The sequence below is a fragment of the Micromys minutus genome, assembly GCF_963924665.1.
Source record: "Micromys minutus genome assembly, chromosome: 5".
NCBI lineage: Eukaryota > Metazoa > Chordata > Mammalia > Rodentia > Muridae > Micromys > Micromys minutus.
In genome coordinates this window covers 76,785,887-76,801,675 of record NC_137974.1, presented here as the reverse complement: position 1 = coordinate 76,801,675, position 15,789 = coordinate 76,785,887, and the positions used below count along the sequence as shown (strand labels likewise).

Genomic DNA, 15,789 nt, shown 5'->3' with positions numbered 1-15,789 from the left:
AGAACCAAATGATACCCAATTCTTTAGTGTCTAATAGAAAACAGAAGCAGAGGAAACACTACCTAACATCCTATGAGGTCGGCATTACAAAATCAGAAAAGATGTGATCAAAACAAAAAGCCAAAGACCATTACCCTCCTTGTACACGGATGTAAAAGTCCTCAGAGAAATATTAACAAATCAAACCATCACTTCAAAGTAGAACAGTTAGAACCTAGGAATTTACCCTAAACTTAATGAAAAAACAAACAAACCACCACCACCAACAAGACACCTAGAGACAAACCACAGGTAAGTCACACTTTATGGTGAGAAACTCCAAGCTTTACTCCTAAGACTGGGGCAGTGTTAACAATGCCCACTCTTCCTGTTCCTATTCAACATCATATTGGATATTCCAGCTAACGCAATATGGCAAAGAAAGGAAATAAAAACGGATAGGAATGCGAAATCATGAAACACGACTTGGTTCAGAGGTCATAATTTTGTATGCGTGGAAAATTCCAGGAAAACTAGAAAATGTTCCTAATAGTTGAGTCTGCAGGGTAATGAGATACACAATCAACAAATAAACTAAAAACAAAACCCCACGCATCGTGATAGCAATATGCAACCAGAAATGAATGTGTAAACACAATGTCCATGATGGACCCAGAAGCTAAGTACTTAAGCATGAATGTGCCACAACCACGTCCTCCACAGATTCCTTCCCCAGTAACAGCCGCTTACTGGTTACCTGAAAACCTACAGAGCGTCATAGTTTAATGGTATATGTACAGGCGACATTAATGCACTGCCATCACCCTATGTGTGTAATTTGGATTCAGCTTTGTTTCATTAAGATGACACTGAACAGCACTGTTTTCTAAGCCAAACAACTGCAATCGTTGTAAGACCAGCTGTGGCTGCTTACAAAAGATCCTCACAGCTAGGTTTACTGGTTGTTGATGCTCCGTCATAGAGGAGGGGTTAAGAAGGGTCCCTGCAGTCTCACCTGGGTATCCAGTCATTCTTGCAGCCAGCTGCATGCGATGCTGTCTTAACTGCATGTAGCCTCAGAAACCAGAGTATAAGGCTGTGCAAGGCTACGGAGAAGGGCTTCCCACACACAGCTGTGAGGAAGCTATCAACCATACTGGCTAGAGTCTGCCCAATGTATTTGTTTTGGGGGCATCCATACCTGTGTCGGTAATGCCTCCCCTAAGCTCTGTGAGTAAGCCCAATAACTCGCCAGGTCCTCAGGGCGAACCTGGGTGAAATCAGATTTTGTTTTATTATTGAGACCTTATGCTTGAGACCTCCAGAATAAAAATAGATCTCACAACAGATGGTAAATTTATTTATTAATGTTTCCACGTCCCATAGTAAGAAAGATGTAAGAATGGACTTTTATTTATTTACTTATCTATTTTTATTTATTTATTTAGTTAGTTATTAGGTTTAGAGACAGAGTTTTACTATGTAGCCATGGCTGTGGCTATCCTGGAACATACTTTGTAACCCGGCTGGCTTTGAACTCATAGAGATCAGCCTTCTTCTACATTCCAAATGCTAGGATTAAAAGTGTGCACCACCTCCACACCTGGCTAAGAGTGAAAAAAAAATTTTAAAGGGAGAAGATTAAAAAGGCTGATTTTTTTTCAAAATGAAAAAGAAAGCTGAATCATTTAAACAAGCTACAAAGGTCTGGGCAAGTCACACAAAAAATGAGACTTCATGTATATGAAGTCAAAATGTCTAAGGTCAAAGTTTAATTCACAATTACTGAGCTTCTGCTTAAATCAGTGGAGTTACTGTTCCGTTATTTCTAACAATTACAAGTTCTGACTAAAAGAACCAAAATGTATATCTAATCAGAGTTTCTTTAAGTGTTTGGAATTTTTGCTGAAACTTATCTAACTATTTTACATCAGTTAAAAGCAGCAGAAGTTGATCTTCTGCATGTTACATAAGTGTACTTGGAGGCCCCTATACCGACATAGTCAGAGGAGCTAAAAGAAAATGGGAGAATGGTTTGCCTCTTGCCCGCTGTGGTGGTTTGAATGAAAATGGCCCCCATAAGGAGTGGCACTATTAGTAGGTATGCCCCTGTTGGAGTAGGTATGGCCTTGTTGGAGGAAGTGTGTCACTGGGAGTGGGTGTGGTCTTGTTGGAGGAAGTGTGTCACTGGCAGTGGGCTTTGAGGTTTCAGATGCTCAAGCAAGGCCCCATGTTATCACTCTTTCCTCTGTCTGCTGGTCTGAGTGTAGAACTCTCAGTTACTTCTCTAGCACCATGTCTGCCTGCGTGCTGCTATGCTTCCTAGTGTGATAACAATGAACTAACCTTCTGAACTGTAAGCCAGGCCCAAGTAAATACTTTCTTTTATAAAAGTTTCAATGGTCACAGTGTTTCTTCACAACAATAGAAACCCTAACTATGACACTCAACAAGGCCAACTAGGTTCCGGGAGACTGTGAGGCATCTCTTGCTAACTGTGGTGACTCACTTTTTCTCTTGTAGGGGAGGTTTGAAGACACCACCCACAGAACTCTATGGGTTTTCCAGTCAACAAAGAATAATGTCAACACAGACGGATTTTCTTCAAAGCTTCCAAGTGAAGCTATAGTTAAGCAAGGCCCTCAACCTGTTCTTACACAGATTATGCAAATAGAAGTACTAATAATTTTGGGGGGTTGTGATGGTTTGAATAAGAATGGCCCCTATAGGCTCATATAATTGAATGCTTAGTCATCAGGGAGTGGCACTATTTGAGAAGGATTAGGGGGTGTGGTCTTGTTGGAGTAGGCTTGGCCCTGTTGGAGGAAGTGTATCACTGGAGACAGGCTTTGAGATTTCAAAAGGCCATGCCATGCCTAGTCTCTTTCTCAGCCTACAGATCAGGATGGAGCTCTTAGCTGCTTCTCCAGCACCACAACTGCCTCCCACCAGTCTCCCTGCGATGAGGACAATGGACTAAGCCTTTGAAGCTGTAGGCAGGCCACTAATGAAATGTCCTCCTTTATACAAGTTAAGAGTTGCCACAGCCATTGTAGGGAGCCGTTTGTGCCACACCCAAACATGGCGCCGGCTTCCCGCTGAGAACTCAGCAAACAGAGCTGTTTCCCAGCCAAGAGACTTAATGCGCATGTGCCACATACATCATAGCCCACTCTCGGGGCATACTATTGAGTTACTGGAGGGCTCACCAATCAGGTAGCGACACGAGTCTCCTAGGCATATATAGCAGTGCATTTCTCCCCCACGTGAGGAGAAAAGGAAGATAGTGGAGAGATTGCGGGAGGCCCCACGTGGAGGGATGACGGAGAGGTACCACGTGGAGAGAGACCCGATAGGAGAGATTGCGGGAGATCCCGCGTGGACAGAGACTGGACAGAAAGATCACACGTGGGGGACTGCGCGTGAGAGGTCGCCTAGACAGTAGAACCCGGTAGGGAGTCCCCGGCTCAGAGAGAAGTTTCCTGCTCAAGAAGCCCCCTGCTCAAAGTGCTGTACAATAAAGGTTGTCCGCAGAAGAATCTGTTTGTTTGTTGCACGCCTGTTCCTATCGGTGGGAAGCGTGGGCGCGTTACAAGCCATGGTGTCTCTTTCACAGCAATAGGACAATGACTAAGACAGTCTTTTAAAGAAACCCAGTGGAGGGGTCCCCTGATTGCCATATCTGGGATTCCCCATTCATCTGAAAAAGGACAGATTGGTCATCACCCCAAAGCCACAATGCAGTTAGAGTTACCTCTTTGGGATGGAGGATGATGAAACAGTTTTAAATTGTGTAGACAGTCTAGGGCAGTGGTTCTCACCCTCCCTAATGCTGCACCCCATTAATACAGTTCCTTGTGACGTGGTGACACCCAATCATAAGATTATTTCCATTGTTACCTCATAATTATACTTGTAACATCAAGTCAATTATACTTGGCAAACAAGATAAAGTATTTTATCAATATCTTAACTTAAATAGTACAGTTCTGTGCATCAATCATGTTTGATTTTAACTCATATTACCATCTGACAACCATCCTTTTAAATCCAGAATAACTTATGACTATCTAGTTTTCACCCCGTCATATTTAAGAAGATTATAGAATTATATATAATATATATGTGTATATATGCTACATTTCTGCACATATATATGCAGAAATATATATATATATGTCTGTGTGTGTGTGTGTGTGTGTGTGTGTGTGTGTGTGTGTGTGTGTGTGTAAGAATGTAGCTTCCAAAAATTTAAACAATTGGCAGAGACAGCTGAATGTCTGGAGAGTCCCCAGTATTCCTTATGATGTCAGAGCATCTATCTTCTGCCTTCTGCCCCACAACATCTGCCAGATCTTAAGTAAAGCAGAGATTATGAAGGACTAGCTTACCCTGTCGTGGTTTTTGTTGTTGTTGTTGTTGTTGTTGTTGTTTTAGAATCTTTTCTAGCTCTCATCTTCCACCTTTACCATCTTTATCTCATAAGTAGTTTTGCTTACAGTTAGGAATCATAATGTAAATATTTATTGGACATAAAGAGTTGCCAATGAGGTCGTAACCCACAGGTTGGGAACCACTGGTCTAGTAGGAAAAGACCCAGGTTTGTCTTTTGACTGAAAGCCAAGAACATCAGTAGGTCTCTTGGCAGGCTCCTCCTTCCCAGAGGCTAGAGATGTCAAAGCTGTTCTGTGGGCTCTGATCTGGCTTCTAAGCAACTCTAAGGTTACCCTTCAAGAGGGAACCTATTATGGTAATGAGCATTAGTGAAAGTGTGCTAAGAGAAAAGGTCCTACTCAATAGAATACAATCTCTCATCTCGTAGGCACTTAACATTCCAGTTGGGCTTGTTCAACTATCTGGCTAAGGGACATCCCTCAGTCTCCCAGGAAGGCAGCATCACCTTAAGGCAAGCTAAAGAGATAGCTAGATTAATTCATTCTTTGGATTAGGGGCTGCCCATCGACTCATTGAAACCACTGTCACCAAAGAATCTTGTCACTCAAGACTTCAGGAAGTCAGCATATGCTAGCTGAGTTTGAAGGGATGTTAGGAAAGTAAGGGAAACCATTGTGCAAAACTTGTGTGACTTGGAATAATGTATGCTTGCAAGATAAGGAGCCACACACAAGGCAGCTTCAATATGAGCCAAGCCTTAGCAGGCTCTGATAAGTTAATGAACCAACCCCAAGATAACTCAATATGTTAAAGAATCAACCAACCCTAAGCTTCAAGACCAAATTGCACAAAACTAATGCCCATGAGAACAATGAAAAAAACGGAGCGGGCCAGGTTGGCACTGCTGTGTTACTGAGGAGTGGCATCAAAGTCCCTGTGTTGATCCTGCAAGCAGTGGGACTTTGAGACAGGCCACCCTGTGACTCTAGCGACTGTGGGGTTTGTCAGGACTGTGCCACTATTGCTAAGTTCACACATGCCTGACTGTTTAGGATTAACCACTGTTTGAAGCTCAAGAACCAGCCTTGCCATCCTCCTGGTCTGTCGCCCTCAGACACAGATGCAGTTCAACCCCTAAGTGCTCTCACAGGGTAGAGGATTCCTCAGCCAAGCCTGCAGCAGAGCCAGCCCACCTTTCAGGCTTGGTGAGGCTTCTAGTTACATGAGACTACCGTAATCTTTATAATAGCCTGGCATTAGAGGAATGTTTGAGCAACAAAAACCAAGATTATTCAAAAGACAAATCTCTTGTGGAAACCCTAATTGCCAAGCGCCTCAAGTCCCCTGATCCCACTACCCACAAGGGAGAAAAACAAACAATGTATAATAGAAAAGAGGATTGCTTGAGGGAGGAAGGGGATGAAGAAGGAAGGAAGGAAGGAAGGAAGGAAGGAAGGAAGGAAGGAAGGAAGGAAGGAAGGAAGGAAGGACAGGCAGAGGTACAGATGAAGCGATGGGGACTGAGAGAGAGCCCTATAGGTAAGCAATGCCTGAATAACCCATAAATTCATTATCAGAAGCACTGCGCACTAAGCCACCTCTCACTTTGTGTTTTGAAACAGGGTCTTCTACCTTCACCCAGAGCTTGCTAATTCAGTAGCTGGGGCTGGCCAAGGAGCCACAGAGAGCTGTCTGTCTCTGCTCTGCCTCCCTTGTAACTGTGGGTATAACTCTCCATCTATCCTGGCAGGTTTTTTTTTTGTTTTGTTTTGTTTTGTTTTTGTTTGTTTGTTTTTTTTGTTTTTTTTTTTTTTTTTTTTTGGTTTTTTTGCTTCTTGGTTTGCTGTCAGTGCTGGGCATTTAGCTCAGGTCCCTAAGCTCATGTGGCAAGTGCTTTACAATGGAGCCGCCACCACCAACCACCCCCCGGTCCTCATAGCTCTTTAGGAGTTATGATTTATTGATCTGTAATTCACATATTGAACAAATCACCCGTTTCCGGGAATTAAGTGTATTAAATGTGTTAGCAGGCTTGTGCAGACATCATCTTAGTCTGCTTTGGAACACTTCCACTCTCCCTGAGAGAAATTACAACTTATTAGCAGGGGCGCCTACCTTCCCTCTGTAGTTACTCCTAGGCCTAGCAGCTGCTAGTCTGCCTTTGTGTCTGTGTGTTCTGGAAAGTTCCCATAGAAGGAATAACATGTTGTTACTGGCTCCTGACAGTAACACCCAGTTATTTTGAGTCTCATCGGGTTGATACATGTGTCAACTCATTCTGTTACTAAACAGGATTCCATTGTGTGGAGGTACTTCTTCTGTTCATCAGCTGCTCAAAGACTCCCCAGGGGGCCTGGGAGATGGCTGGGTGGGTAAAAGTACTTGCTGTGGACAGATGAGGACCTAAATTCAAACCTCTACCACCCACATGAAAAGCCTGGCATGGCCGCAGGTAGCCGTACCATCCCAGTGTGACGACAGACAGAAAAACAGGGATTAGTGTGTTGAAGTCTGGACCCCAACACAGTGGGTTTTCTGTCTGATAAGTCTAGCAGTAAGTTTAGTGAGAGAGCGTGTGCTGGTGAAACTGGGATGCCCAACCTGAACACACACGCACACACGCACACACACACACACACACACACACACACACACACACACACACACACATACATCCAGACACTTGAGCTCTTCCCAGTCTAGGATGCCCCTTGCTGAAGTAGCTTTGAGGATCCAGGACCAAGTCCTGTGATTCAATTTCTCTTTGCTAACTCTACTTTAGTAATTCTGCTTGCTCAAGTGGCAACTTCATACATAGCTGGTGAAGAATTTTCCACAGTGCTGGAACTATCTCTCAAAACCCGCCAGGACCCTGCAAGGCTCACAGCTTCTCTACAAGGTTCCAAGGACTCTCGGTGTCTTCGCTGTGCTAATGACAGAGAACATAGAAGGCCATCTCACCATAATTCTTATTTACATTTCCCAGTAAGTGATGACAGAGAGGAAATCTCTCTGTGCGCTTACCCGTCACATGTATGATGTCACTGTACACGTGGCTACTTAAATCTCAGCCGACTTTTAAACTGAGCCATGTTGCTTATATTCTGGGTACATATCCCTGTCAGACAGATTATATGAAAAGATTTTTCTTCCACTCAGGGGATTGTCTTTTCAGCCTTCTCAGAGTGTTTTGTGGACTGGGTCCTTTTTAATTTCGAGTCAACTCCATAGCAACTCCCTTGTTTGTTTTGCCATTCCTGCTTTTGTGTCGTATCCAGAACCCATTGTGTAACCCAAGTAACAAACATTTCCTGTTTTATTCTCAGACCTTGGGCTTTGTTAAGTTGATTTGAGCTATTTGGTGTCACTGAGGCTGCAGGTCAATTTTAGAATTTTCTTTTCTACCTTAGACAAAGTTCTATTGGGATTAAGGAAATTGAATTGAGTCCCCTGGAGCACTCTGGGAAGTGCTTACATCAATCCTGGGGCACTACAGCTGGCCAGTGGAGCACCCTAGGCAGTGATAATGTCGGTGTTTGAGTCAGACTGTTCTGAGTCGATTAGTAGAGCGTTTTAAGGTGAGTTTGTGGAGCACTCTAGTCAATGATGATGTCAGCCTTGGAGCACTCTAGTCAGTGATGATGTCAGCCTTGGAGCACTCTAGGCAGTGATGATGTCAGCCTTGGAGCACTCCCAGCAACACTGACATCTTAACAATATTAAATGTCCTAATCTATGAACAAAATGTCTTCCCATTTATTTGCATCTTGGTAAATTTCTTTCAGCAAAGTTTGATACCTTTTCGTATATAAGTCTTTGAAAACTATCCCAGCCTATGTGGTACAGTCCCGGAATGGTGAACGAGCTCGTGAGGACTCCCCTTAACAGAAGGGTGCACTATTGTGCCCTGTTCTCTCACCAAGTCCCTGGCATGTAGAAGATAGATCCCCTGGGAGAGCCAAGGGCTAGAGCAGAAGTGCCTACTCCCGGAAGTGCTAACTACCCACGTGCAGCTCACTCAGGGTTAGCAGACACACACACACACACACACACACACAAACACACACACACACACATGTTTCTTCTAGACCCTGAGAAAATCAAGTTCAAGACCAGTCTTGGCATGTGGGACATGATTGACAGTTGTGGGGGGAAAGCTCATGAGGTCAGTGTGACACCCGTGGAGCAGGTGGCACATTCCAGAGAGAAGGATGAGGCCAGGCTAAGTGGTATAATTCATCCAGGGTGATGCGTCTACCTCCAGGCAGCAGGAGAGACTATCTTTTTTAGTCCTGTCCTATGCTCCACCTGCAGCATGGGATGTTCAGGCCCTGCATAGTAATCTCACACTGCAGACTACTGCACAGTGTCCCCTCTAGTCCATCTCAGGGTGGGACTTGGGATAGGTACAGGGCACTCCAAGGGTTCCCCGGAACCTAAATAGCTTCTCAGGTTGTCCTTGGCAGGCGCAGGACCTCCAGGGTCAGCAGCCTGCTTTAAGCTTAGGCCTTTTGATATTGCCCTAGCTGCTGAGAATTCCTCCCCTTCCAGGCTATAACTATTTATACCCATCTTCTGAGATCCCAGCTCCAAGACACTATGGCCTTAAAAGTACCCACAAGCCTCAAGTCACAGCATATTCTATATGTCACCTGTACAACCCAGCACTCTCCAAACTACAGGAGATGCCGGGGCTCCGCCCTCCTTTCAGATATCACTTCCATTGCCTAATTCCCATGCTGTATCTTTCACCCTAGTCTCTGATGCTCCCATAGATCCTTGCTGACATCTGCCTTTAAGCATACTCTCTTCGTCCTGGGCATGCTCTTCCCTCTCGCCTCTTGGTCTTATGTTGAATCACCATGTCTCACCCATACAGAATTCTTGGAACTTCTAAAGGCAGCTCAGTGCCCCAGGATAAGGCTTCCCATGAATATGAATAGTTTGGTCCTACTGGATTCCCTATGGCAAGGATTTGTGTCTCCTCTCCTGGCTTCCCAAGATTGGCCATTACTCCGCTGCACCTGTGGTTGCAAAGATGATGATGCTCACTGCAGGAATCGCTACCAGTGCCCTTCAGAGGGGCCAGCCTGCTCAGCTCTGCCAGCATGCTCTATGTAGACTGTATCCCTGGGAATGTAAATTGTAAGACTTGGAAGGATTTGTTTTCCTTGTGATAAAAATAGCATTAGTGGGCAGGAGAGATGGCTCAGGGGTTAAGAGCACTGACTGCTCTTCCAGAGGTCCTGAGTTCAAATCCCAGCAACCACATGGTGGCTCGCCACATCTGTAATAGGATCCTATGCCTTCTTCTGGTGTGTCTGAAGACAGCAACAGTGTATGCACATACATAAAATAAATAAATAAGTCTTTCTAGAAAATATTATTGGTGGTTGGATCGATAAGGTTGATATGCTTGGCACATGCCCTGTACCGTTCAAAGTGAAGCAGGTGTGGTGGCCTCTCCAGGTATGTTTAAGCTGTAGCCTGCAGGCTATGTGTGACCCAGCACATGTGAGGATGATGGTTTCATATCACATTGTCAAAGGTTGGACACCCTTGGAAAGGGAAGCAGCCGCTTAAAAGGGCTAAGAGTCTGGTCTAAGCATTGAATTTGGACAGAGGCTCTCTGCCTCCAAATCTAAGCATAGATACCTTAATTACTGAATTCCAGAGACCCAAAAGATTCTAAGGAAACCACCCAGAAGACCAGGTGATGCTAGCAGTCAAAGGTCTGTAGTCCCCTAGTGACATCACCCAGCTTACTTGTGTGACACCCAAAAGGCATCAATCTAATCTCTCGCCTGTTTGGTGTTTGTCTGCTTCCCTCCCTGGAAAATCCCAACTAGCCCCCTCTTCATTCCTTTGGCTCAGAGAAAGCATCTCACAGCCTACCCCAACACTGACAACATATCTGCAGCACCCCCAACAGGGTGGCCATGGTCTGATGGAAAAAACAGAAGCCGCCCTGCCCTTCCACCGGCTCTGCAGGAAGCACCAGCTGAGGGTACCTTCTCACCCACAGCACTTCCCAGAGGCTCACCCCTCTCACCCAGAAGAGAGCACACTGTCTGAGAACAAGCTGAGCAAACCAGAGTTGGTAGGGAGCCCCGACCTGACAGCAGCTTGCAGGTATGCAATGCCAATTACCGGCTACAAAGGCAGGACCTGCTTCTCAGGTCACATCCTCCCAGCCCCAAGGCCTCCAGAGCAGGAAGAAGTCATCCCATCCCCTGGCCAAGAACATCTTTCCTTTTCTAGGTACAAGACAAGAACAGTCAGGACTCTGGCCCAGGTCAGTCCCCCCCCCCCCCCCCGATAGTTCATATCTGTCTTCCCTGCCCACCATCCTGTAGGTCACCAGCTGGGTATATCCTATAGCTGGGTGCCACATGTACTGGCAGACCACAGACAGGGCCTGAAGTACAACATTCACCTGCACAGGGACAGAAGCCCTCTGACTATCTCTAACTGTGCTCTACACAGACACCTAGGCCTGGGATATCCAGGGCCCTCACTAAAAGCCTGCACCGTTGGAAAGGGATTGACTCCTGTTCCACCACTTCTGTAGGACTCCATTCTGATCACAGCCCCTGTCCGTAGAGTAAGCCCCCAGTTATAAGAGTGCATAGTGTATGAAGGTATATCTTTGTGTTCTGATGGGGTATCGACTTGTCCCCCATGAGGGCTGCCTACCACGGTCCATAATCTATCCCTATCTACCCCCACACACAACTGGACTTGGTGGTCGCACGTTAGTGAGAGCCTTGTGTCCTTGCTACAGGGATACGCTGGGTCAGGTCGATGGTGTCTCCTGCCAACTTCCTCTAAACTGACATTTCCTCGGAACAGAAACAAGAGGGTGGCTCATCAGATTCAAAAGGTGACAGGATCCGCCAGGCCCTACCAGAGGTTCCAAAAGCCTTAAACACGGCTGGGGTTGGGGATACTCCCCATCTGGTTTGGTAACTGCATAGGGAACTAAGGGAAAGCAGCTTTAGTGAGTGGTTACCCACGCTGGGGTAGGCTTTTCGGTGATGGCTTTATGTGATCCACGTGTCTGTACCTTCCCAGCGAAGCCAATTTGCATGAAAGTGGGTACAGGTGGCTACAGATTCTGCTCCCTACCCCTCTCTCTGGGTTCCTGCCATCAGAGAGAGATGGCTTCAGGCTTGTGCTGTAGAACCTCACCATGCTCAGAAAGGTGTAAGAAGAGACTCCCCTTCTCTGTCAAGTGAGCCCTTCGCCTCAGCTAACTCCTACAAGTTGTCCTCTTACTAGTGGGATGCATGTACCCATACACGTGCATATCAATAACTGAAACAAAACAAAGCAAAACCCCGAAAACTGTGTCTGAAGCTGGGAACATGAGGCCATAAATCTGGACCCCCAGTACCTACACAAAAAGTGAAGCGTAGTAGGGCATGCTTGTAATATCAACACTTCTCAGGCTACAAGGGAAACAGGAGGACCCCACCCAATTTAGTCAGATCAGTGAGCTCCAGAAGAGAGACCATGCCCTACCCCCAAAAATAAAATGGAGATCAATTAAGGAAGTTACCAGATGTCTACTTCTGGCCTACAAATATAAGTGAACATGCACTCCCCCACCCCCTCCCACACACACACAATAAAAATATAAAACAAAGGATAAACTAGGTCTGGTAGACAAGTCTCAACCATTAGAACTGGCACACAGTAGGTGATCAATAAATATTTGTGGAGTAAACTCCACTGCCCTTATACAAGTCTTTGATCTGACTCCGAAGACTCAAAGCTCATTCATTAAAGGGGGAGGGGTTGGAATGGGACAGTCCACTAAAGTAAGCTCATTCATTAAAGGGAGAGGGGTTGGAATGGGACAGTCACTAAAGTAAGCTCATTCATTAAAGGGGGAGGGGTTGGAATGGGACAGTCACTAAAGTCTCATGTACAAAAGGATGGTCCTTAGATTGGTGATTGAGGGAGGTTGACCAAGCCTTTAAGAGATGTGGCTTAGGGAAAGGTTTTAGGTCAGAACCTCACCCTCCCCCACCTCCCCTCCCCCCATTTTGATCCACTATGTCTCCTCTATCCCATGCTATCTTACCATAAGCCCAAATCAACAGGACAAACCATCTATTCACAGGAACCCCCAAACCTCTCTTTATAAGTTAATCCTCTCAAGTGTCTTGTTACCATGACAGAAGTAGACTGGTGCATCCCTGAATTCCCATCAGAGGCACACTGTCAGTTTTCCGAGTGTCTACACACAGAACTACATAGACCTTTTAGGATGTACTAAACACCAGTTCTGAGATAATTCCTGGTGGAAACTTCACCGCCAGGAGTAAGAGCTTAACTGCTGTAGAGGCATGCCAGGTCACAACATAGGGCCACATCTCCAGTCCACCTCAGAGCAACCACTCTGGTCCCGATCTTGTCCTATGGTGACTTTCCTGTCCTGAGTGTTGGTTGACAAAGACATAGTCAACAGCTGACAGAAACTCCACCCTGTTCCCTGATTCATGATGCACACATGTATGTAGCAAGAAAGGTTAGCTGGGAACCTCGGGAGCACTAACCACTCCCAGACAGTGTTTCATCCTTGGGGGCTGAAGCACACTACGAGCTGAGAAGAGCAGTGTCTGTTGCCTGCCCAGTTAGCCTGCCTGTCAGCTTTGTGCAGCGGCCTTGGCCATGAAGCAATGGAGAAGTCAGCAGGTGGCCGGTAAGATGGCTGACAGCCTAAGTTCAATCCTTGGACCCTTTGTAAATGTGGAAAAAGAGAACTAAGTCCACAAGGTTATCCTCTGGTCTCCATACATGTACCATGGCATGCATATGTCCTACCGTGGTGTACACACATAAATTAAAACGATACCCTAAGCTGACCTATGTGGGGATTCTATCATCACACACAGTCTCCATACTGAAACACACTATCATCTCTGCACTAGTAAAAAGCTGGTCCTTTTTTATGGCGCCTGCTTACATGTACCCATGTATGCACACCTGTACACAGACATGCCTGGAAGACACAATCATATGTATGCATTCTGTTGTGTACGTGTACATAGGAGCATGCCCACGTGAATGTACATGAACAAGCGTGCCAGTATGTTTGTGTATGTGCATGACCATAGGAGCATGCAGGTGTGCATGTATGTGCACAAGCAATAGTCCACCAGATGTCTATTATGACCCATATACATGTACACACACAAATATACACATGTATATATGTATTGTATAAATAAGTACATCGTATGTATGCATTCATGTATGTACAAGAATGCCAGCGTACATGTGTATGTGTGTATCTAGGCTTTGGGCATCTGAGGCACCATTCCTCCTGGGTCTCTAGAGACATTAGCTATGGCTCTGTTAACAATCCAACTTGAGACACTGATGTAGCCTGTAAACAGGTAATCCTTTCAGAAGCCCACTAGAGCCAGCGGTGACTGTCCCCTCACCCACCACCAGTGTCTGTGGCAGCAAAAGTGTAATCTGCATTCACATAAGCCTCTGTAAGCTATACCTGTGCAACCAGAAATGGATTCGGTGGCCTCCAGCTCCTCCCAGGGGAGAGCCTACAAGGCACATTCAAGAGGGTCTGGGGACAGGACAGCGAGTAGGAGGGGAATGTGAGGGCATCCTGTCCCCAGTCCCGGTGAGCAAACAAGCAGGCAGCCCCACAATTGCCAGCAGCCTCCTCCGTGCTCCATGTAGGCCACACTGCCTGTTCTGTGAGCCGAGGCTAGCAAATCCAGGAGATTCAGTCTAGCTGACTTGTGGCCTATGCCACCTGTCGCTTACTGTTACCTACAGTCACAAAAACACCACCCAACTGTTGCATAAGACCCTCACCCGGAAGGAGAAAAACGAATTACCCACATTTCCCAAACAGGAAAACAAATCCCAAAGAGATTAAATGATTATTCCAAGATCGACCTATAGCCTGGGCTTCTGTGGTAAGGTCATCATTCCAAGAGTCTGAACAGCACAAAACAGCGAGCCCGCATGCTCGCCCCCCCCCCCCCCCCCGCCGCCTCAATGCCGAGCTCTAGAAAGCCCCCTCCCCCCCCCCATCCCTCATCCTCTTCCTCTGTGATTGTGCTGTGACCACTTCAGTGGTTACAAGTAAGCAGACTGCCCTTCCAGGTGGCAGAGGCAAAGGCTGAGGTCAGGAAGGATTTCTTCTCGCAGGTCTGGGTTACCTGCTTCCTCCCTCAGAGCTCTCCAGCCAGAAGACTGCCTCACCCACTGCCATCACTTGCAACTGGTCCCTGGGCTTCCTCCTGCGGGGGGGGGGGGGGGGGGAGCTGACACTTCCGGATTCTTAAAGCCTTGGTCCTGAAGTCAGGGAACACAGGCAACCTCTCATACTGCTCACTTGGAGAGATGGGGCTTTGCAACCTGCAGCCAGCTACCCCTGTGCCAGTGCCCTGCAGATGGCTGCCCACCCTAAGGTCCCTGTGTAAGCAAGAGACGTGGTAGCATCCCAGTACAGTGGAATCTCCATGATCGATCTGGTACCCCAGTCCGGGACTCCGCACTTCTACTAACTTCCGATTCCAGTACGGAGTCTTAGGCGCTTGTTCAAGTAGGTTCCCCAACCCAGATTCTCCCTCTGATACATCCAGGTAACAACAATAGCAACCACTTCCTGGGTAACTAACTGCAGCTACCCAGCTACTCAGCCAAGGCTGTGAGAAACCCCGGAGTGCCCGGCTCTCGCCAGTCTCTCCAGCCTCGGTCAAGTCCGCCTCCCCGGTGCCTCTCCTCCCCTGTGAGCCTCTTTCCCCCTCCGTCCCTGCAGTCCCCAAGGCTACACGCCGGCAGGCCCCCCGCCTCCAGACCCAGCACATCCATCCAGAAGCTGCAACTGCGGCGCGGATCATTCTTGAGTACCTCGCAGCCACCCACAGACAGTCCAGGGCGCAGCGTTGTGCGCGCTGTCCCCTCTGCGCCCCCAGCAAAAAACAAACAAACAAAAACAAAAAAAACAAAAAAACTCTGCAAGCAAGCCGGGCTTTGGGTCCCCGGGACGACGTCTCTCACCTTAAAGAAGCTGCGAAGGAATTGCACCACACCGAGCATGGTGCCACCCGGGCACTACGGCCACCCGCTGCTCCTGACCGCACTGCCGAGCCGAGCTCCGGACGCCACCCCGCGCCCCGCCCCATGGTCTGTCCTGGACTGCCGAGGAGCCCCGCCTCCGCAACCCGGCCACGCCGGGCACGTGCGAGTCCGCAGGGACTTGTCCAAACGCCGGTGCCGCCCGCCCACTAGGAATCTGAGCGTAGTCTAAGTAAGAAAAGGACAAGTAGATCCACAGCGCTCTACCTGCCTCCTACTGGCACGCTCACCTCCACCCTTTGATCCCCCAGATCCGCCTGGCACACAGTCCTATGACTAGAGGCTGGCTGGTCC

General features: G+C 47.2%; 1 protein-coding gene across 1 annotated transcript in view; it reads right to left on the bottom strand.

Moving 5' to 3' along the window:
• Window positions 1-15,456, bottom strand: part of ARHGEF4 (Rho guanine nucleotide exchange factor 4) — a gene marked incomplete at both ends in the record, with an annotated part of 140,639 nt that extends 125,183 nt beyond the window's left edge. The window contains one exon of the mRNA XM_080917521.1: window positions 15,418-15,456. Coding sequence (XP_080773647.1) covers window positions 15,418-15,456 — 39 coding nt within the window. The remainder of the gene's footprint in view (window positions 1-15,417) is intronic.
• Window positions 15,457-15,789: the final 333 nt, after the last annotated feature.